The sequence below is a fragment of the Tyto alba genome, unplaced genomic scaffold (assembly GCF_018691265.1).
Source record: "Tyto alba isolate M040663 unplaced genomic scaffold, T.alba_DEE_v4.0 Super-Scaffold_28, whole genome shotgun sequence".
Lineage (NCBI taxonomy): Eukaryota > Metazoa > Chordata > Aves > Strigiformes > Tytonidae > Tyto > Tyto alba.
The window spans coordinates 6,578,214-6,598,910 of NW_024881302.1; the positions used below are offsets into that span (position 1 = coordinate 6,578,214).

At 47.3% G+C, this 20,697-nt stretch overlaps 1 protein-coding gene across 2 annotated transcripts in view; it reads left to right on the forward strand.

Moving 5' to 3' along the window:
- Positions 1 to 559: 559 nt before the first annotated feature.
- The window catches only part of INTS1 (integrator complex subunit 1), a 29,886-nt gene continuing 9,748 nt past the window's right edge, over positions 560 to 20,697 (forward strand). The window contains exons 1-33 of one of the 2 annotated variants that reach the window (XM_032992342.2): positions 560 to 696; positions 796 to 1,086; positions 1,643 to 1,839; positions 2,072 to 2,209; positions 2,956 to 3,115; positions 4,079 to 4,184; positions 4,443 to 4,629; positions 4,769 to 4,914; positions 5,200 to 5,341; positions 5,695 to 5,871; positions 6,119 to 6,227; positions 6,825 to 6,945; positions 7,587 to 7,664; positions 8,186 to 8,343; positions 9,517 to 9,613; positions 10,078 to 10,169; positions 10,376 to 10,436; positions 10,816 to 11,013; positions 11,271 to 11,400; positions 11,589 to 11,768; positions 11,860 to 12,009; positions 12,594 to 12,773; positions 12,963 to 13,067; positions 13,907 to 14,074; positions 14,427 to 14,538; positions 14,995 to 15,156; positions 16,363 to 16,509; positions 16,921 to 17,019; positions 17,408 to 17,532; positions 18,236 to 18,490; positions 19,171 to 19,330; positions 19,965 to 20,105; positions 20,520 to 20,697. In XM_032992342.2, coding sequence (XP_032848233.2) covers positions 639 to 696; positions 796 to 1,086; positions 1,643 to 1,839; positions 2,072 to 2,209; positions 2,956 to 3,115; positions 4,079 to 4,184; positions 4,443 to 4,629; positions 4,769 to 4,914; positions 5,200 to 5,341; positions 5,695 to 5,871; positions 6,119 to 6,227; positions 6,825 to 6,945; positions 7,587 to 7,664; positions 8,186 to 8,343; positions 9,517 to 9,613; positions 10,078 to 10,169; positions 10,376 to 10,436; positions 10,816 to 11,013; positions 11,271 to 11,400; positions 11,589 to 11,768; positions 11,860 to 12,009; positions 12,594 to 12,773; positions 12,963 to 13,067; positions 13,907 to 14,074; positions 14,427 to 14,538; positions 14,995 to 15,156; positions 16,363 to 16,509; positions 16,921 to 17,019; positions 17,408 to 17,532; positions 18,236 to 18,490; positions 19,171 to 19,330; positions 19,965 to 20,105; positions 20,520 to 20,697 — 4,808 coding nt within the window. In that variant the 5' untranslated portion in view covers positions 560 to 638. The remainder of the gene's footprint in view (positions 697 to 795; positions 1,087 to 1,642; positions 1,840 to 2,071; positions 2,210 to 2,955; positions 3,116 to 4,078; positions 4,185 to 4,442; positions 4,630 to 4,768; positions 4,915 to 5,199; positions 5,342 to 5,694; positions 5,872 to 6,118; positions 6,228 to 6,824; positions 6,946 to 7,586; positions 7,665 to 8,185; positions 8,344 to 9,516; positions 9,614 to 10,077; positions 10,170 to 10,375; positions 10,437 to 10,815; positions 11,014 to 11,270; positions 11,401 to 11,588; positions 11,769 to 11,859; positions 12,010 to 12,593; positions 12,774 to 12,962; positions 13,068 to 13,906; positions 14,075 to 14,426; positions 14,539 to 14,994; positions 15,157 to 16,362; positions 16,510 to 16,920; positions 17,020 to 17,407; positions 17,533 to 18,235; positions 18,491 to 19,170; positions 19,331 to 19,964; positions 20,106 to 20,519) is intronic. The other variant, XM_032992344.2, reaches the window with a different exon arrangement.

A 20,697-nucleotide genomic window follows, 5' to 3' on the forward strand; every position in this document is an offset into this window, starting at 1 on the left:
GATCTCAGTCCTCCCTCTTCCATCCCCCCAATCTCAGCTGCTCAATTTCAGCCCCAATCCAAGACCCCTCCCTGATTCCATCACCCCAATTTTAGCTGCTCAATTTCAGCCCCAATCCAAGGCCCCCCCGATTCCATCCCCCCAATCTCAGCTGCTCAAGTTCACCCCCAATCCAAGCCCCCCCGATCCCAGCCCCACATCCCAGCCCCCCCCAATTTCAGACCCTAATCTCTGCTCCCCAATCCTACCCCCAGTTTCTACCCCTAAATCCCCCACCATTCCAGCCCCCCTCTAATCCCAGACACCCCCCTCCGCCCCCAATCCCAGTACCACCAAACAGCCCCCCAATCCCAGTCCCTCTCAGACTCCCCCTAATCCCCCCTCCCAAAACCCCATACCCCCCACACCACCCGGGGTGCAGTTCTCCCTCCACTTCGTTGGGGAAGGGAGGGGAGGGGGAGTCGCCACCTTCCGCCGCGCGCCCTCCCGCCACCAGGCGGCGCTGTCCAGCGGGGCGGGGAGTTAGGCGCAGCAGCAGCGCGTCTCGCTTCCGCCTCGGTGGTGGGGAGGGGGAAAACTTCCGCTTCCGGGTGACAGCGGCGGCGGCCCGAGAGCGGGGCCCGGGGCTTGGTGGCATCATGAACCGGCCGAAGGCGGCGGCTGTGCGGCGGCCCAGCGCCGTGCCTAAGCCCTCCGGTGAGTCCTGACGGGCTGCGGCCGCCTCGCCCGGGGAGGGGGGCTGGGTCGGGGGCGTTCCGCTCGGGTGCTGTCACTTCTGGCCCTGTTCCCTTAAAGCGCACCCGCCGCCGGGAGACTTCATCGCGCTGGGCTCCAAGGGGCAGAGCGGCGAGGGGAAAACCGCCGTCACCCTGCTGAAGCCAGCCCCCCCCGGGCTGCCCTCTGAGCGCAAGCGGGACGCGGCCGCCGCCTTGGCGGGCCCGGCGGGGCTGACCGGCCTGACCAAGCGCCCCAAGCTCTCCTCCACACCGCCCCTCAGCGCCCTGGGACGCCTGGCAGAGGCGGCCGTGGCGGAGAAGAGAGCCATTTCCCCCTCCATCAAGGAGCCGTCTGTCATCCCGATTGAAGGTGAGGCCCCGAGGGTGAGAACTCGAGCTCGTTTTTCCCCAGAGCTTCAGAGCAGGAGCCTTTCTGGAAGCCTGCATGCCGCCGTTTGTGTGCAGTACCCGAGGGTTTGCTTTGCTGGATATAGGGCTGAAGTCACGGGTTTGTCGGCTCTCCTGTTGGCAGTGGGTTGAGTTCATCCCGATAGCTGTTTAACAGCAGCGCCTGAAAGACACCCTGAGGAAATCTTTCAGTCTGGATTGTGGCATTTTACTCATGTACTTCTTCAGCAGACTCTGGGTCTGAATGTTGCTTGCTTTTTGAACTTTCATTCTGTCTTCCGGTGTTTGAAGCGTTTGCAGAAGAGCATTCAAGCACAAACCAACCAAAAAATAATCAAGGGGTATTGCAGGGTGCAAAACTGAACTTTTAATAGCAATCGGGTAGGGAAAACCTATTGCAGGGGCTAAAGGTGAGTTGGTCCATGCTTTGCCTTCCTGGTGACTGACCCTGCCAGCATGTCAGGGCAGGTTATTTTGTGTGAGGATAAACACTGATTCCTGTCTGCTGATGATTGCAGTTGTCCCCACGGTGCTGCTGGATGAAATTGAGGCAGCAGAGGCAGAAGGCAATGACGACCGTATTGAGGGTGTGCTGTGTGGAGCTGTGAAGCAGCTGAAAATGAACAGAGCCAAACCTGATACCACGCTGTACCTAAGCCTCATGTACCTGGCAAAAATCAAACCAAACATATTTGCCACCGAAGGGGTTATCGAGGTGAGGGCTGTGCTGTGTTAGGACTCCGGGCCTTACTGACACACAGTTGCTTCCAACTTGAGAGCGTAATTGCAGTTTCTCCCAGGCCAGAGCATAATCTGCATGTCTTTATAAATACCATAACTCTGTGGCATGCTACTGCAATTTATATTTATTTTTTCTAAAGCTTTTTTGTATGCCTCCTTGTTAGATGGCTTGATTATTGTTTTATTTTTTGTGGATGATATTCCAGGCACTGTGTAGCCTACTCCGAAGAGATGCCTCCATCAATTTCAAAGCCAAAGGGAATAGCCTCGTGTCTGTCTTGGCCTGCAACCTTCTCATGGCAGCTTACGAAGAGGATGAGAACTGGCCGGAGATCTTTGTCAAGGTTGTTGATCCAAGGGTGGTTCTGCGGGACTGAGGCAGTGGTTGGCAGACTGGGTATAACCGGCCAGCTTTGGGAGATGTGGCTATGTTGGGTTAGGATAGCTGCAGAGGATTTATTTGTGCTGCAGGGCAAGGGGGTGTCCTGTGGCCTGTTGCCCAGTGTGGGGAATGCAACTGGAGGGGGCAGAAGTTCAAGACTGGCCCGTGCTGTATTGACAAGGCAGAAAACCAGGGTCCTTTTTTATTATTGTTTCCTTTAAAGAAAAATCTCCTCTGGTTGTTGAAGTGCTGTGGCCTCCTTTGCTGTTTGTTGCCTTAACTCTGCTCTTTTCTGAGATGCCTCTGATGATCTGTATTGATGTCACAGTGAAGTCACAGAGACTTCTTACTTTCTAGTTTGTAGGGATTAAAACAGCCCATTAATTTAAAAAGGCTAAGCTTTTAAAAGACCAGCTTCTATATTTTGGTGGTAGGAGTTGTTGCAAAATCTTTGCTAAAGTTTAGTCAGCTTTGTTGCTCGAGAGAGTCAGTGCCCAGTAGAGTTTGGGATGTGATGGTTTGGTTTTTTGCTCTTATGTAACTCCCAGCAGTCATCTGGTCTTTTTTTCATCCATGCAATGGTTATGCCAGTTTCCTACTTTGCAGTTGTATATTGAAAATAAATAGAAACTGGGGAACCTCACAAATACTTCTTTGATTAACCAGTACAATAAAAAGCTTGAGCATGGTTTGTGTTCTCTTCTGCAGGTTTACATTGAGGACTCCCTCGGGGAGCGCATCTGGGTAGACAGCCCTCACTGCAAGACATTTGTGGATAACATCCAAACGGCTTTTAACACAAAGATGCCTCCTAAGAGCATGCTTTTGCATGGAGAAGTTGGACGTAGTGGAGGGGACCTTAGTGCTGGTAAGGGGATGTTTGGGAAGCGGGAACAAAGGGGTGGGGAGAGGATGGAGCCTGGCGAGCTTATTGACTGGTGGGAATAGTTTGTTGCTGGATGGAGTCACATAGGCCAGACTTTGAGTTCCAGGCATTGTTGGTTTTCCTCTGTTTGGGGTTCTTCCATTTCTAGGAGATATTTGAGGGCAGGCAGTGAAAGAGACTTGGAGAATGTGCCTGTGTGTGATACAGTGTGAGGAAGCAATTAGTTGTGGCCTTGTTCAGTGTTGCTGAAGGGGATCCTTGAAAGAAGCTGAACCATATCCTGGACTACACCAAGAGAAGTGTGACCAGCAGGTCAAGGGAGGTGATTCTCCCCCTCTACTCTGCTCTCACAAGACTTCACCTAGAGTATTGAGTTCAGCTCTGGAACCCCAACATAAGAAGGACATGGACCTGCTTGAGTGGGTCCTGAGGAGGCCATGAAGATGATCAGGAGGCTGGAGCACCTCCCCCATGAGGCCAGGCTGAGAGAGTTGGGGGTGTTCAGCCTGGAGAAGAGAAGGCTCTGGGGAGACCTTAGAGTGGCCTCCCAGTACTGAAAGGGGGCTACAGGAAAGGTGGGAAGGGACTCTTTATCAGGGGTGTGGGGATAGAATATGGGGTAATGGTTTTAAACTGAAAGAAGGTAGATTTAGATTAAGATATTAGGAAGAAATTCTTCCCTGTGAGGATGGTGAGGTGCTGGCCCAGGGTGCCCAGAGCAGCTGTGGCTGCCCCCTCCCTGTAAGGGTTCAAGGCCAGGTTGGATGGGGCTGGGAGCACCCTGGGCTGGGGGAAGGTGTCCCTGCCTGTGGCAAGGGGGATGGAACTAGATGGTCTTTAAGGTCCCTTCCAACCCAAACTGTTCTATGATATAGGAGCATGAATGAGTGATGTCTGGAAAGAGGAGTTGTCTCATGAAGCATGCTGTGTGCTGGTCTCTCTTAGGGAGTAGTCCACACCCTTCCATGACGGAGGAAGAAGACAGCCAGAGCGAGCTGCTGATTGCAGAGGAGAAAATGAGCCCAGAGCAGGAGGGCCAGCTCATGCCCAGGTACAGTGCCTCTTCCTCTCTTAAGGTAGCCATGTGGCAGATCTGTCTGCTCACCCACTCCTGCAATGCTGCGGCAGGGAGTGGTACTCACTAGATGGTGCTGAGCATCAGATAAAATTGGTTCCAGATGAAAAGAGTATATATTGTTTGTTTGTAATGCATACCTCAAACAAGGAGGGATGCTGATCTCTGGGCACAGCAAAGTGTGACCACCCTGGATCATGTGGAAGTGTGTAAAACACAGTTTGTGTGGCCCAGGTATGAAGACCTTGCAGAGAGTGTGGAGGAATATGTCCTAGACATGCTGCGGGACCAACTCAACCGGCGCCAGCCAATGGACAATGTCTCCAGGAACCTCCTTCGACTGCTGACAGCAACCTGTGGCTACAAAGAAGTGCGGCAGATGGCTGTGCAGAGGCTGGAGATGTGGCTGCAAAATCCAAAGGTAAGGATAAGAAGCTGTTGAAGCATGACTCTTCTGGACCTGGTCTGGAATCCAGCCAGGAGGGCTGCATACTATGCACCAGTTACATTTGGGATCTGTGATGGCAAGTGGCTGTAATTGTTCTGCTCTTCCTCTACAGTTGACCAAGCCAGCTCAGGACTTGCTGATGTCAGTCTGTATGAACTGCAACACCCACAGCTCAGAGGACATGGAAGTTATCTCCAACCTGATCAAAATTCGTCTCAAGCCAAAAGTCCTTCTCAACCACTACATGTTGTGTGTCAGGTGAGTGAGTGACCAGGAAGAGAAAGCACTCTTGAAGGTGTGCCCAGGGCCCTGACAGTCTCAGTGTCTCTGCGTAGTGGATTTAAATGCCAGCTTGGACCATGGCATGTTCTGTGTAATATTTCATTGGCCTGGAATTCTTTCAGTAATTCTTTGATATTGCTGGACATACATGCTGCTCCATCCTCTTCGCTTCTGTGTGTTAAATACTTCAGAGAGAAATCAAAACAGTGGGTCTAGCTGCAATGAAACCTCAACTCTGATACCTCTGGTCTTCCCTTGTAGAGAGCTGCTGAATGCGCACAGGGATAACCTGGGCACCACAATTAAGTTTGTGATTTTCAATGAACTGTCAAATGCAAGAAATCCCAACAACATGCAGATCCTTTATACTGTGCTTCAGCATAGCTCAGAGCAAGCTCCAAAGGTAGGTGTGGTGTCTTGTGTGATTGACAGTGATCCCAGAATCCCATTCAAGAGATTTAGTTGAATTAAGGCTCAAATAAAAATCTTTTCAGACAGCTGTGTGATCTGTATCACGCTGTTTTGAAATTATATTATTGCTCTTGTTAGCAGTAAATGTGTGTGGGCATTTTCTAACTCCCACATTCTGGGTGACCAACCTTGTGGTAATGAAGTTTCATGAGAGGAATGTTATTATAGCTTCTGGGGGTCTGAAGGACAGGCATACAACCAGCATTGTTTCCTTCTGTCTTTTCATATTGTGGATGCAAATACATTACAATGCACTGAAAGTTTTCTCTTTCTATATGACCTCAGTACCTAGCAATGGTGTTCCAGGATCTTTTGACTACTAAGGACGATTACCTGCGGGCTTCACGGGCTCTGCTGCGAGAGATCATCAAGCAGACAAAACATGAGATCAACTTCCAGGCTTTCTGCCTGGGTCTTATGCAGGAACGGAAAGAGGCCCAGTATGCAGAAATGGAATTCAAGGTACCACTTTCTTTGACCCTTGTGCTGTTGGATGTACCAGTGGTGTACTGGGCTCTTCTGTATCTGTTTTCTGGCCATTTTTTCTTTTGCTCTTTATCTGAGAGAGTCAATATTTTTGTCTCATAGCAGTGCTCCCGTATCCTATTTCCAAACATGCATGATTGTAATTTTGATGATGAAACACTTTTTTCCAGAAGGCAGCTTTAGGTATTGCTGATTCAACTAGCTTTTTTTCTTTTTTTTTAAGGAGCGGTTTGTCATCCACATAACTGATCTGCTAGCTGTCTCCATGATGCTTGGTATTACAGCCCAGGTGAAGGAGGCTGGAATTGCTTGGGACAAAGGAGAGAAAAAGAGTAAGCAGAACAACCTAGGCTCCCTCTGAAGATGTGCAGCTTGGTAGATTTTTCCCCTGAGATTGGAGGAACATTGCAACTAGGGAGCTAGGGTTAGGAAAGGGTATAAGCCTCCATTCTGAAGAGAGGCATGGGGTTGCCTGCTATCATCCTGAGACTGACAGAGTTGGGAGGTGCGGCATTTGTATGGCTGGGTGCTTCTTGTATCTGTGGAAGCAATAGTTGAGAGGACGGGGAAAGAGAACTGTGTATGGAGGGGCCTCAAGCCTGGAGGCAGCCGTAAGGATTAACCAAGGACTTAATGCTGAGAAGACAGACCTTTGGGGTGACGCTGAAGTGACTGCCCAGATGTTTCCTCACAACACTAATTTGTCCGTGCTACAGCTCGGGGTTTTGTTGCAGCACGCGTTGGAAAGCGAAGTACATGTGCTGTCAGTGCTGGGATGCTCAAGGGCTGTCTGATTTACCTCTCCCCAGTTTGCTGCCGATGCTTCGGAGCCCTGGTTACTGTATGCTCTTGAAACAGCCACCCTCTCCTACTCGGCTCCTGATAGGGCTCTTAATATGTGTGTAGTTTGTAACCTGACTCTTTTTCAGACCTGGAAGTGCTGCGCTCTTTCCAGAACCAAATTGCTGCTATCCAACGAGATGCTGTCTGGTGGCTTCATACGGTCGTTCCGTCTATCAGCAAGCTGGCTCCAAAGGACTATGTGCACTGGTAAGAGAGTCAGTCTAGTAATCTGCTGTGCGTAACCAGTCCCTCCCCCAACTGTGTATGACATATGAAAAACCATGCATTTACCAGGGTTTGGTTAGATTTCCCTTCCCTTATCAGACAGGGAGCAGAAACTCTTTTAGCAAGGTTCAGGCTGGGACTATCTCCCTCTCAAGAATTCCTGCAGATGTATCCTCTTACCAGAAATATATTATAATGAAAAGTATTTCTGATTTGTAATATTTAGGTCCACGCAGTAGGCAATTTCCAGTGGACCCCTTGTTCTTTTGTCTGACATGGTTTTTCAGGCTGTACAGTTGAGGGCTCCATAGATAGTGCCGTCTCCTCTGCCTGCCTCTGGAGGACAGGTTGTATCCTGGGGTCTGGTACAAGGCATTACTGAGGCAGGTCAAGCCAGAATTAATAGTAAGTGAGATACGTTATTGAAAGTATAAAAGCCCACTGCCCATACTGTATAGTCCTCTCTGTTATGATTCATGTTGTTACTTTTGCTAGACTAACTCTGAGGAGGCTCCTTGATGTGTAGGATGGGAAGCATTAGCATTTGTTTGGGGAGACTGAACTGTTGAATGTGTTCTCGAGCTTCCCACCGATGGTGTTTACTGTCGTCTTCATCTCTACAGCCTCCACAAGGTGCTCTTCACAGAACAGCCAGAAACCTACTACAAATGGGACAACTGGCCCCCTGAGAGTGACCGCAAGTGAGTATGTGCCCCACCCAGACCTGGGTAGAGGCGTGGAGTTGCTCTAGCAGGAGGCAGAGGAATGGGCGGTTTCTGGGGTTCCTTTTATAGCACTGTGTTGGAACGGCTTGGAACTGTGCTGCGATTTTCTTCATCTGTTACACTGCCTTAAAATTGAGGGATGTTGCTCTGTTCTCCATCTGTTCCTCTTCCTCCTTCGCTCCTGTTTCCTGTGCCAAGCTGTTCTGTATCTTGATGCTGTTAATTGTAGAAAGGGCAGCCCTGCACTGTATGGTTTTCTGCGGTAATGTTAGGGAGCTCAGACTCAAGCAGGCTGAGGTGTAGAGGTACCAGGCAATGCGAGCAATATTCCATAAAATTTCAGGTAGTTGCATTTGTAGCTGGAGACCAAGGAAGGGATTGTAAAGTAAGCTGTGATTTATCTTCTACTCACATGAGTTCTAGGGTCTCTGAAGGGTTTCAGGAACCCTCACACTGCTGACAAAAGAAGTGGGATTGATGTCTTGTGTCTCTTGCAGCTTTTTCCTTCGTCTCTGCTCCGAGGTGCCCATCCTTGAAGACACATTGATGCGGATCCTTGTGATCGGTTTGTCGCGGGACCTTCCTCTTGGTCCTGCGGATGCCATGGAGCTTGCTGACCACTTGGTGAAGCGGGCTGCAGCTGTGCAAGCAGATGGTAGGACTGCATAAAGCTCCAGCCAGCAAATGCTTCCTTCTGTCTACATGTCCTCTTATTGCCACCCAGGGCTGAGGCAGCTCCTACCATGTACCAGAGAGCCTTTGCATTGCTAAAAGCATGTTTTAGTCATGATGGCTAAGCACTTGTCTCAAAGCCAGACACGTATTGCTGTTTCTTTCTCAATAGAGAAGCTTCTTATTTTCTCCTACCGTTTCTCTCTGTTACTAATTTTCTATCATGGAGTGTTTGGGAAATTATTGCTTGTGTTGAGGGTGAAGGACTGTGAATAACCACCCAAAGTTTTGAGTTAGCATTTTTAAGTTCAATCTAGTCCTTTACATGCTGTAAAATTGAATAGACGTTTTTAGGCCATGCAAAATGAAGGGGCTGGAAGTTAAAGTAGTTAACCCATGTGTTGTATGCTCCTCCCAATTCCATTATTCAAACACTGTTACAGAATAGCAGTTACAAAAGCAGCCTTAACTCTTACCCCTTTTATGAATTCATTCAGCATTTGTCTGAATTCCTGCATCCTTGGAGAGTGTGTCCATTCAATTGAGCTATACGTGTTTGTGTCGGAGTTGAGGGGGTTGTCAAGAGTTTGATTCTAAAGCATCTCATGTACTCTTAGTGCTGACTGGTTAATAGAAAAGATCTGGTCAATGCAAGTGGAATGAGCTAGACTTTGCGGTTGAATATCCTGTGAAAATGTGTCCAGCCTCTCCATAGAGCATTTTAAATGCTGTACCATTTCAAATACTGGAATACTTAGAGTTAAGTTAGAGCAAATCTGAAAACTTGCAACAAAGTTGAAATGCATTTTTAGTTCCTCTCAACCCCATAAGGTCTGAGCAGATTCACTGCTTACCTGAAGGAGTGTATCGGAGTTCTGAAAAAGATACAGGTATTGGATTGGATGCATTTGGGAAAAAAACTGCCCTTAAGAATTTAAACCAAATTGCAGCTGAAAAGTTCGATATCCTTATATATTGACTTGTAGCTTTTTTAAGTATTGTTGGCTTTTTGTTCCTGTAATATCATGAGAACAAGCCCACAATAACATAGTTGCTTGAAGTAAAATTTGTCTTATCCTGTGATGCTTTTCTTGAATAACTTTCAGACAGGTAGACAGGTCAATAACTTGCTTAGTCTGTTCTTCTCATCCTCCAGATGTCGAGGTCCTGAGGGTAGAAAGAATCCAGCTGATCGATGCAGTCTTAAATCTGTGCACTTATCACCATCCAGAGAATATCCAGCTACCCCCAGGGTAAGCCTTATCACACAGACAATCTTCTTGTGATCTAGCTCATTTTCACCTTGTGACTAACAATCCTAGCTCACAGATGCTTTTCCCTATTACAATTTGTAATAACAGAATCATAGGGAGACCTTTGCAATGTCATGTTCAGGTGGGAATTTCTCTATACCAATTAAGACCTGAGTCATGGAATGGACTTTCCTCTGCAAGCACTCTCATCTTCTGCTCTAGAAGTTTTTGGCTGAATCCTGCTGTCCCTCCTGAGGGAGTTTGGTTTGTGTTTTTTTTGTTTGTTTGTTTGTTTGTTTGTTTGTTTTTGTTTGTTGTTTTGGTTTTTTTTGGTGTTGTTTTTTTCTTGCAAACCACAGAACTGGTGTGACTGAATCTGAACAGTGCATGATTGAGGAGAAAAGCAGTCCTGAGATGGGCTTAAGTAACCAAATCTGACCACTTGTATCTGATGGCTTTTGCAGGTACCAGCCTCCGAATCTAGCTATTTCTACCCTTTACTGGAAAGCCTGGCCTCTCCTTCTTGTAGTGGCTGCATTCAATCCTGAAAACATTGGTGAGTGTGGACATTTCTCAGGATACTAGTTCTGCTGCAAAAATTGGCCAAGGTGCTTTCCGCTGAAGTCTGGTTGCTTGTGTTCAAGGCATGGTGGTGAGCTGTTCCAAAATGAGTGTCTTCCCACTTCGGAGTGTGTTAGAATATATATGAAGACCCTCACTTTTTTCCTGTATTCCTGATTGCCCTTCTTTTCTTTGCTGCAGGTTTGGCTGCATGGGAGGAGTATCCCTCTCTAAAGATGCTCATGGAAATGGTCATGACCAAGTTAGTATGCTTAAATCCCTACATGAATCAAATAGACCACTGAAACCATGTATTTCTGAATGAAGTTTGTACCAGCTAGCTCCTTTCATTCCAGTGGAACTGGTGTAAAATAAGCTGGCTGGCAGCAGTGCTGCAGTTTGAGTGGGGAAGATGCCTTCCCCCAGTAAAAATATTATAAGCAAGAGAATAAAGCTGAGAAAAAGGGAGGGATGACTAATGTACCTTACTGAAAAGGTCTCAGTCTCCCTGGCCCTGTTGGGAAGCTGCCTTATTTTCTGTGTTGCCTGATGGAGCTGAGGTTCTGGAGACTTTTTGACTGTGGTTCATGAGTTTTGAATAGGCTAAGATAACCATTTTCTTTTTTAACTTATTTTCTCAGCAATTATTCCTATCCTCAGTGTACCTTAACGGATGAAGAGACGCGCACAGAGATGATTAATCGTGAACTTCAAATCTCCCAGAGAGAAAAACAAGAGATTCTTGCATTTGAGGGTCATCTGGCTGCTGCATCCACAAAACAAACAATTACAGAGAGCAGCAGCCTCTTGCTGTCCCAGCTGACAAGTCTGGACCCTCAGTAAGTAGCCTTCTGTGGTCTGGTGCCATCATGAAATCTCAGTTAAAGCTAGTCAGGAAACCCTACGGCTCATAGGGTGGTTGATGTGGGCAAGAGCAGCCCTGAGACTTGGTGGCCTGGAATATGTGTTGCATTTGGTCTTTGTCCTTCTGTTGCCACCCACATGCAACCTTCATGCACTACTGAACTGACTGATCCTCATCAACACCAGAGTGAAAATATGGCTACCTGCAGATAACTTCTTGTTTCTCTGGCAGGGGCCCCCCACGCAGACCTCCACCACATGTCCTGGAGCAGGTGAAAAGCCTGAACCAGTCACTTCGCTTGGGCCACCTCCTGTGTCGCAGTCGTCATCCTGACTTTCTTCTTAACATCATTCAAAGACAGGTGGGCTCCCCATGATGACTTGGCTATGTTGGGTTATGATGCCTTATTTCTGAAACTTGAGTGGAGTGAGGGGCAAAAGGAAGCTAAGTAAGGTGCCGGGGAAGGTGGTTTACTGCCCAGGAATTGAATGATCAGTGTGCTGCATCTATGTTTTGTTGATATTGCACTGTTATTTTCCTGCTTCCTAGGCCTCATCCCAGTCAATGCCATGGCTGGCAGATCTGGTTCAGTCCAGCGAGGGCTCCTTGGATGTCCTACCTGTGCAGTGCCTCTGTGAGTTCCTGCTTCATGATGCTGCTGATGAGTCAACCTCAGGTGAAGAAGAAGAAGAGGGCGAGAGTAAGGAACAGCGTGCCAAGAAACGCCAGGTGTGTAGTCTCTTGGGGATCACCTCTGTTACCTCCTTTGTGTGCATCCCAGATTTGATTTCACTGGAAGGGCCAACTTTTCACTCTACAGAGACAACAGAAACAAAGGCAGTTGCTTGGACGGTTGCAAGACTTGCTGTTGGGTCCCAAAGCAGATGAACAGACGACCTGCGAGGTGCTTGACTATTTCCTACGACGTCTGAGTTCCTCCCAGGTGGCCTCACGGGTCCTGGCCATGAAGGTGAGCAAACTTAAAATCGTGACTAGTGTTTGTTAGAACCTGAGGGCAGAGTCCTAGATTCTCACAAGTTCAGAGCCGGTGCAGTGAAACTTTCATGTCATCCTTCTTCAGCAACTTGTCACAGTCTCCACACCCCATCAAATGCACTTCTACTCCCTGCTGCTCAGAAGCCTTCTTTGTTCAACAGCCAAGTAGTACTTTTCTTAAGATAGAGCTGGATTTTACTGTTCCCTGTGAAGTTCAGGTGTAGACTCAGCAGATCATGTGCTACATGGAGTAATTGGCAGCAGCTGTTGTCTGTGGGGAATGTAAATGAGTGAGTGCCTGGTGCTCTAGAGCGTAGCCAAGGCAAGCAGAATTGCAGAGAGCTCAAAAAGATTATGCTTAGAGAAGACTGAAACTTCAAGCAGGGTAGTTGGGTAGTTGTCAAGCAAACACATTATATGAGAGATGAAACCTGTTGTGTGCTGCATTTGGACCGTTCCATGATGTTTGAAGCTTGTTTCATACTAGTGAATATAATAGAAACTAGTGGTCCAGCTGTGGCGTCAAATGCAACATCTGTGTCCATGTGACTTCTGCAGGGCCTGTCCTTGGTGCTGTCAGAAGGGGGACTGCGTGATGGAGAGGAGAAAGATCACCCCATGGAAGAAGACTCTGGTGATTCGGAACTGCTGCAGGGATATCAGTGGCTGCTGAGAGACCTCCCGAGGCTGCCGCTGTTTGACAGTGTTAGAGCAACAACAGCTCTTGCCTTGCAACAGGTAGATGTTAGTAGCTGGAAGGGATAAGTGACCAGCTTATTCTTTGTTCTACTCATGCTAAAACCAATCCGAGCAAACTGCATGTGGGTGTGATATCCACATGCTTATATCCTCGCAGAAGAATTTTCCTTATGATGGTGCTTGTTTTCATTAAACCCTGATTTCTAATGAGAGAAATTCTCATTCTAGGCCATCCACATGGAGACGGATCCCCAGACCATCAGTGCTTACCTGGTGTACCTCTCCCAGCACGCTCCAGTGGAGGAGCAGGGACAGCACAACGACCTCGCTCTGGTGAGAGGCTGGGCTGCTAGGGCACAGGGGTTGCAGGGAGGAGACCTGGCATGTCTCAGGACAGTGGTAGGCATGTGACTTGCTGTAGCAGCAGGATGAATGTTTTGGGAGCATGTGAACTTGGTATGTTCATGTTTGTGTTTCTGCATATGTGTTGGAAGGCAACCTGTGTCTTTGGTTTCATACCATGAAATGATACTGGAGCAATAACCTCCAGTCCAGCAGCCCATAGATGGTTTGGGGAATGCAAGAGTGAATAGTGGTTTGAAAGAAATCCCACCACCTGGCAGTGTTTCACAAGAAAGCGGGTGCTAAACCTGCACTCACGTGTATTTGGGGAGAGAATGGGAAGTCAGGAATCTTAGTGGCGGTATATGCACTCTTCTATAACCAGTATTGGATTTCTGATTTTTTTTCCCTTTAAAAAAGGTTTTGTTGGGTTTTTTTGACCAATGATTTTTTTCATTGTTCTGTCTCCGGTTGCTTTTTTCTCATTGCTTTTAAGGCTCATGTGCTCTTTCTACCTCCATAGATCTGTTTAGATACATGGAAAAGGTTAAATGATAAGTCAGTAGAACTGTTTCTCCAGAGAAATGCAGACTTTTTTTACTAGGTAAATGCTTACTTTGTAATGGGATGCATCAGAATGCAACTGTGCTATAACTGGGGACACTGTAAGGTATCACAAGATGCATGCAAAGCAGTTCCACTCCTTACATGTTGATCTCCAGAGTGGTGTTAACTGGGCTGATACAGAAACCGGAGAATGTGATGCAATGAAACAGAAGGCCCTGGCTGTGTTGTTCAGTAAAGACCTCGTGGATCTTTTCCCCTTGCAGGATGTAGCCCGACTCATAGTGGAGCGCTCCACCATCATGTCTCACCTCTTCTCCAAGCTCTCGTACTGTGCTGAATCAGATGCAGTGCTTGTTGCTCTTCTCTCCATCTTTTCTCGCTACATCAAACGCATGCGCCAGAGTAAGGAGGGCGAGGAGGTGTACAGCTGGGTGAGTCCCTCCCTGCCTTAAGCAGGTAAAAGAAACTGGACAAGTTAACAAAAGAGAAGCCCTTTGTAGGTTACTGAGTATGCATAAACCACATCCGGTTCAAGAGTTCTCTGATCTGAAAATAACTGGATGTTGGCATAATATCAGAGCCAAGTGTATGTGTACGTAAAAAGCTTATTTTAACTTCTCCTTGAGTACCTTTTGTGGCCACTGTTGGAGATGTTGGCCTAAGTGGAACTTTGACTAAATTTGCCCATTCTCACATTCTCCTTTCACCTGCATCTCTCAGATCTCATTCTCCTTTCTCTCCCCACCTTTGTTCATACATATTTTTTTTTCTGCCTTTTTACAGTCAGAGTCCCAGGATCAGGTGTTCCTTCGTTGGACTAGTGGGGAAACAGCCACTATGCACATCCTTGTGGTTCATGCCATGGTTATTCTCCTGACACTAGGGCCACCTCAAGGTTAGTGAAGTGTGCCTAGATTTATTCAAGGGGTCATGGACAATACAGAGAATCTTTCCTCTATTTTCCATCTCCTAACAGGTCAGGATGGTGTTAATATTTCTACTCACAGGCTTGTCCCTTGAAATACTTGTTTGTAGCTGCAAGATCTAGCAGAATATTGCTGCACAGAGTGAAGGATTTGGAGGCTTATTTTTTTGTCTTGTGCAGACACCAAGAAATACTCAAATGATGGTGTGTCCCTCCCTGCCAAACAGGAAGGATTCAGAAACTTACTGTAGTGTGAGAACTGAGCACTTGAATATGTAGTTCACATTTCCACTTGATAGTGTTTATTCCCAAGTTGTTCCTGACCGTTGAACAAGAAAGTGTTCCGGTGTATTGATTGGTATAGAAAAGGGCAGGGTGTTCTAGATGCTTATGAACATGGGAGATAATTTTGTATCCACTCTTAAGCAGGGGATGGTGACTTTTATACCTTACTGGATATATGGTTCCCGGAGAAAAAGCCCCTCCCTACTGCTTTCCTGGTTGACACCTCAGAGGAGGCTCTGCTGCTCCCCGACTGGCTAAAGCTGCGTATGATCCGCTCTGAGGTCCCACGTCTTGTGGATGCAGGTGAGCCTGTGAAATGTTTGTTCTTGTTTCAGACCCTCCTGAAAGGAAAGGGAGAGGCTTCCCTCCTCGCGTGCTCTGTGTGCCCAGCCAGCCTAGTTGGATGCCTTTGGTGGGGCCATCAGGCACTGCAGACGCTGCAGCTCAGCAGGGAGCTTGGATTTGGAAAGCAGCGCGTCTCTGGATTTTGTGACAGTCGCAATCTAAACATACAATAGATTCTTTGCTACGTCCCTTAGGGTTGTCAAACAGATGTACAGAATATGAACTAGTTCTGGGCAGGGGATATTATGGGATGTCCCAGGGTGATTCCCTACTCAGCCATGATGTGTAGTTCATGTACCAAGGGTCTGAGAATGGTTACAACCTCACTAACCATCAGACCCCACAGGTTAATCCCCACAGCATTAAGAGCAGAACTTTGTGAAAGCCTGAGAGTGAAGAGGGGGTCAGTGCCTTTGGTAGGTCTCCTCACTACAGTATGAAAGGCAGTTCCTCCTGCTCTGATCCAAGTGCTCAATCTTGCTGGCTTTTATATGCAGTCACTATTACTTTTAAAATAGGTCAGCGAGTCTGCATGGATATTGCGCTTTCTGTATATTTTAAAGGGAATGGCGGACTCTGATTTGGAGTACCATCTTTGTTACAACAATTCAGGTTGAACTAAGCTATGCAGTCACCAGACATGAGGCACAGCACTGCTTCTATAGGGCGTGCTGTGCTTGCAGTGTGGAAAGCAGTGTCTGAAAGATGTAAGCTATACCTGTAGTTACTGTCGTCCTTGCATGGCTCATCAGTGCTCTTTTTATTCTTGGTATTCAGAGCTTTTGGCCCTTTCTTACTAATTAAATGACAGCTGTCTATAGCCAGTGATTGCATTATTCAATAATTCCTGCCTGCAGCCATCAACAGATAGGGTGGAAGTTATTTTTTAATACGAATGATTGGGTTCCTGCGGTTTTGATCAAATTAAACAGAAGATCAAATTAGCCAGTGAGTGAATTAACTGGAAAATGCAATAAGAAGGCAATGATTTGCAGAAGAAAGAAAACATAATAGGCAGCTGTCAGACTTCTGGCTTTAGGCTCTCTGCAGCCCTGTCATTAACCTGTCACTGCTGGTCCAGCCAAAAGCACAAAGACCAGGTAATAAGGTTGACCCTCTGTAGGTAATTCAGAGATCTGAGGACTCAATGTCTGTGTATTCCAGCCCTGCAAGACCTGGAGCCGCAGCAGCTGCTTCTCTTTGTTCAGTCCTTTGGAATCCCAGTTTCCAGCATGAGCAAACTTCTGCAGTACCTGGATCAAGCAGTATCTCACGACCCGCAGACGCTGGAGCAGAACATCATGGACAAGAGTAAGAGCTTCATATGAGGCTGACTAGACATTTCACTTGTTCTTGAACAGTTTTCACGAGCATCTCATGAGACTTCCTTGGAAAAATCCAAACTACTTCAGCAAGCTCTGTGCACAGGCTGCTTTGGCAGCCTGTTGTCACTGTAGACACCTCCCTAGGGCCTATCTGGATGGCCCTTGGCTGTGTTTCCTGAAACAGAGAAGGATTTTGTGGATTGGATTGTACAGAGTCTAGAAAGTAATTTGGAGGCTATCTTGTAAAAGAAACAAGGCTTAAAAGCATCGTGTTTACAAAGTCCATGGGAACAGCAAATTCTCTCCACTGTGGGAACTGTACAAACAACAGCCAGTTCTGTCCTGCTTTACTAAAAGAGGCAAGATGATGATGTGTTTGTGTTTGTTCCTTTTTCAGACTACATGGCTCACCTTGTGGAGGTTCAGCATGAGAGAGGAGCAACAGGAGGCCAGACTTTCCACTCCCTGCTCACTGCCTCCTTACCAGCCCGACGAGGTACTGCCTGGGAGAGCAAAAACTTCCAGATATCAAAGTCATCTTCCAAATTTCCTTCCTCCATTGCTGTTGAGAAGGACAGGAAGAGCTGTCTTCAAAAGGGGTTATGTTGAAATTTATCAACAAGCTACAGTTAGACACCAGTCCTTGCTAGAGTTTTTCACTCCTAGCAAAGGGAGAAATTCCAGTATTTTTGGATTTTACTGCAGTGAATTTGAATTGTTCTGGGTGATGTGTGGAAAAATAGATCTTGCTTGGCCTCGAGAGAAAAGCTACTGAATTCCTCAGTACATGGAGACTGTAAAGCTGAAGATGATCCAGTGTTGGGGCTCCAGCTGCTAGCTACCATAACAACATTTTTATTTTTTTTCTTTTATTTCTCTTGCAGACAGCGCTGAGACTGCAAGGTCAAAATCTAGTCCTGAGAACTCTCAAGGCCAGAGCCGGATCCGGGCCTTAAGCCAGGTCCGAGTTCTGGGCCCAGAAGATGATCTGGCAGGCATCTTTCTGCAGGTACTGGTATATAACGTATAGCTGATGAGCTACTTCCTTGCAGCAGCTTCACAAAATGTTTCTCTTACACTTGCATCTTCTGATCCCTTCCTCCTGCAGTATTTTCAGGCAATAAGTTTGAAAGCCCTGCGTGCAATTAGGCTGCACCATTATAGCCTGGTGGAATTGATACTGGAAGGATTTTTTTTTTTCTTGTAGTCTGAACATGATGTGGCTGTTGATCATGCCTAATACTGTCAATGCCTACTAGCATGTTACTGTATCTGCACCTTGTTTGTTCTGTCTATAGTGCCTTTCCTCTCAGCAGTGGATGGAGGATTTGTGAAATGCTCACAGGGCCTTGGCAGCAAAGCTGTGTGCAAACAGCATTTGTGCTCCGACTTGTCTGCTTGCAGAGCCTCCCTCTCTCCAACTCCAAAAAGAGCCTACAGGGAATTAGTTGGCCAAGTTGGTTGCTGTATTTGAGTAGTATGGTGATTCCCCCACAGTGTCAGTGTTGATAGTCATGTTGGGGTTGCATAGATGCTGCGTGTGTTCCTGTACCAGGCACTAAAATATTGGAAAAGCTGTATTGGAAGGTTCCAGTTAGCCCACAGTCAGTATAATTGTACAAGATAAATCAGTCCTCTGCCTCAGAGTGTTTATGGTATAGTAAGTCCTTTCATTTGCTCTCATAAGCTTACTCCCTTCTGTGTCCTACCAGCTTTTCCCACTAAATCCAGACCCACGATGGCAGAATTCAAACCTGCGCCCACTTGCCCTGGCACTGCAGCAGGCCCTGGGGCAGGAACTGGCTCGCATCCGCCAAGGGAACACACAGGTGACCGGGATCACAGTACGACTGCTCCAGGCAGTAGCTGCCCTGATGAACTCGCCGCACAGCGGCGCGCTGGTGATGGCAATGCATCGTAACCACTTCATCTCCTGCCCACTGATGCGCCAGTTGTACCAGTATCAGGTGAGTGGTGGAAGATGAGAATCTTTGTAGCATTTAACAAAGAGGGCTGAGGAAGAAACAGGAAATCTGCGGTGCATCTGCTCTGCTTTGTGCAGACCCTCTATCTGTGTAATGCTGGAAATGGAGCCTAGGGAGCATGGCACAGAGGGACTTACGTTGCCTGGACATGGGCATCTGGATGCAGGCTGGCCACATTAGCCTCGCACTGCTGAGAACTGGGGCTCACATGCAGGGCTAGGTATACTTTTCCTAGTCTAGTAACTGTGCAGAGCTGTGGGTCTCTGTTGGTTTTGAGATCTCTAGTCTGTGCTGTTTTGTAGCATGGACATGTCTTGCAAGCCAGGGCATTTGCAGACAACTTGAGAGCTGAAGTCTCTAATTCCTTAAAGAAATATTCACAGCAGGCTGAGGTTTATCCAACAAAATATCCTATTCCCCTCACCATGATGAAAGAAGGCACAGAGGTACCCTTAGTTATGCTGGGAGGGGTACTGTGTGTGTGTGATTGAGTCTTCTGCCTTACATTTGTACTCTAGAAACCACTGCCTTCATTTGAGTAAGCGATGGTCCAACAGAGTAGGTGTATTCTATGTATTCTTGGCAGTATATGCCATTATCTACGTCTTTCCTGCTATCTTGTATTGTTGAAGTGTGTATAAGCAAGTCTCTTTACTCCCCAGCGCTGCATGCCACAAGACACTGCCTTCTCCTCGCTCTTCTTCAAAGTCCTCATGCAGATGCTGCAGTGGTTGGAGAACCCTGCAGTGGAAGATGGTCCTCTGCGTGCTCAGCTGAAGGCCTTTGCTGTGCAGTACTCCTCAAGGCACAGGATCAGTGATGGTATTGGCATTGTGCAGCTTATGGGACTCAGGGTGGACAAAGTGGGACAAGAAAGGGACAGAAACAGAACTGCACCCAGAGCAGAAAGCGTGGTGGGCTTGCCTTTTAGAGAGGTATGCCTAGGAGTAGTGAAGAGAGGTTTTGTACTGTGCAATATATACTCCATGAGGATGCAAACAAGTGACTTAACTCTGGGGATTTGCAGTAGACACTTGGTAACATCTCGCCAAGCACAGCAGATCTTTTAGGGGAAGTTTCCAATTGCTCAGTCCGGGAATTCTGTGCTAGCTGTAGTCCTAAAAGATAAGAGGTAAGAATGCCTCTGGAACAAGGTCACATCATGACTTGTAGAGTTCTTTATTGTCTGCCATCTGTTGGGAGGGTTTGTCTATAACCAAGATCTTAGGCATGGAAATGGGTTTGTGCTTAAAGACTTTCTCTTAGCCACATGTCCCTGTAACATGCAGAAGAGCTGTCAAGAGTTTTGGTGGGAGTAAAATGGCATTAGAGTGTAGCATGTTTGTATGTTGGAGTAGTTGTGCCCTGGAGCCACGTGAGGCATCCATAGAAGGGAAGCCTGGTGTGGGGGCTGGCAGCTTGTCCCTGTGATGCCAGTGCTGTGATTTCTTTGCAGTTCGAGGTGGCTTCTTGCACCTCACAGAAGCTCTGACTTTCCGTCGTGACTCTGACTTGATCAGCTCCACGGTACGTGCCATCATTGCAACCCTGAAATCAGGAGAGAAGTGTAATGTGGAGCCGGAGCTCATCAGCAAAGGTATGGCTGTCCTTCTGCTCTCCTTCCCTGTTGCAGCAGCAGGTTGAACTTCCAGCCCAGCAAGGGAATGCCTGCTGTGCAGGCTGTGGGAAGCTGCCTTCTGCCTGGATGAGAAAATGTGAACTGATCTAAACTTGGTCCTATCTTGTACCACCTCCTTCCCCTGCACTGGTATGTGGGTTTATAAACTGTAATCTGGGCTGGGATCAAGTCTCTCAGCGAACTGTTGGTTTCTACTAACAAAATAAGAAATAGAAGTCTACTATCCAAGGTAAAGGAAAGTGGCTTCCCTCTTCCTTACTGAGCCAGGCTTCCAGGAATGCTGGACTGAACGCCTTCATGATACTCTTATAAGGTTCCATAGCTTTCACCACATCCTGAAGTTAATGAGCAACATCTTTCTCCCTCTGCTAGTTCTTCAAGGTCTGATTGAAACTCACTCACCGTACTTGGAGGAACTCCTGACTGTCCTCTTCTCGGCTACTGTTGAGACCACTGCCAGGTTTCCTGCCATGAAACCAATTGCTGTAGTGAGCTCCTTGTTGCTCCAGGACAAAGAAGAAACACCAGTGAAGGAGCTGGACAGTTGCAG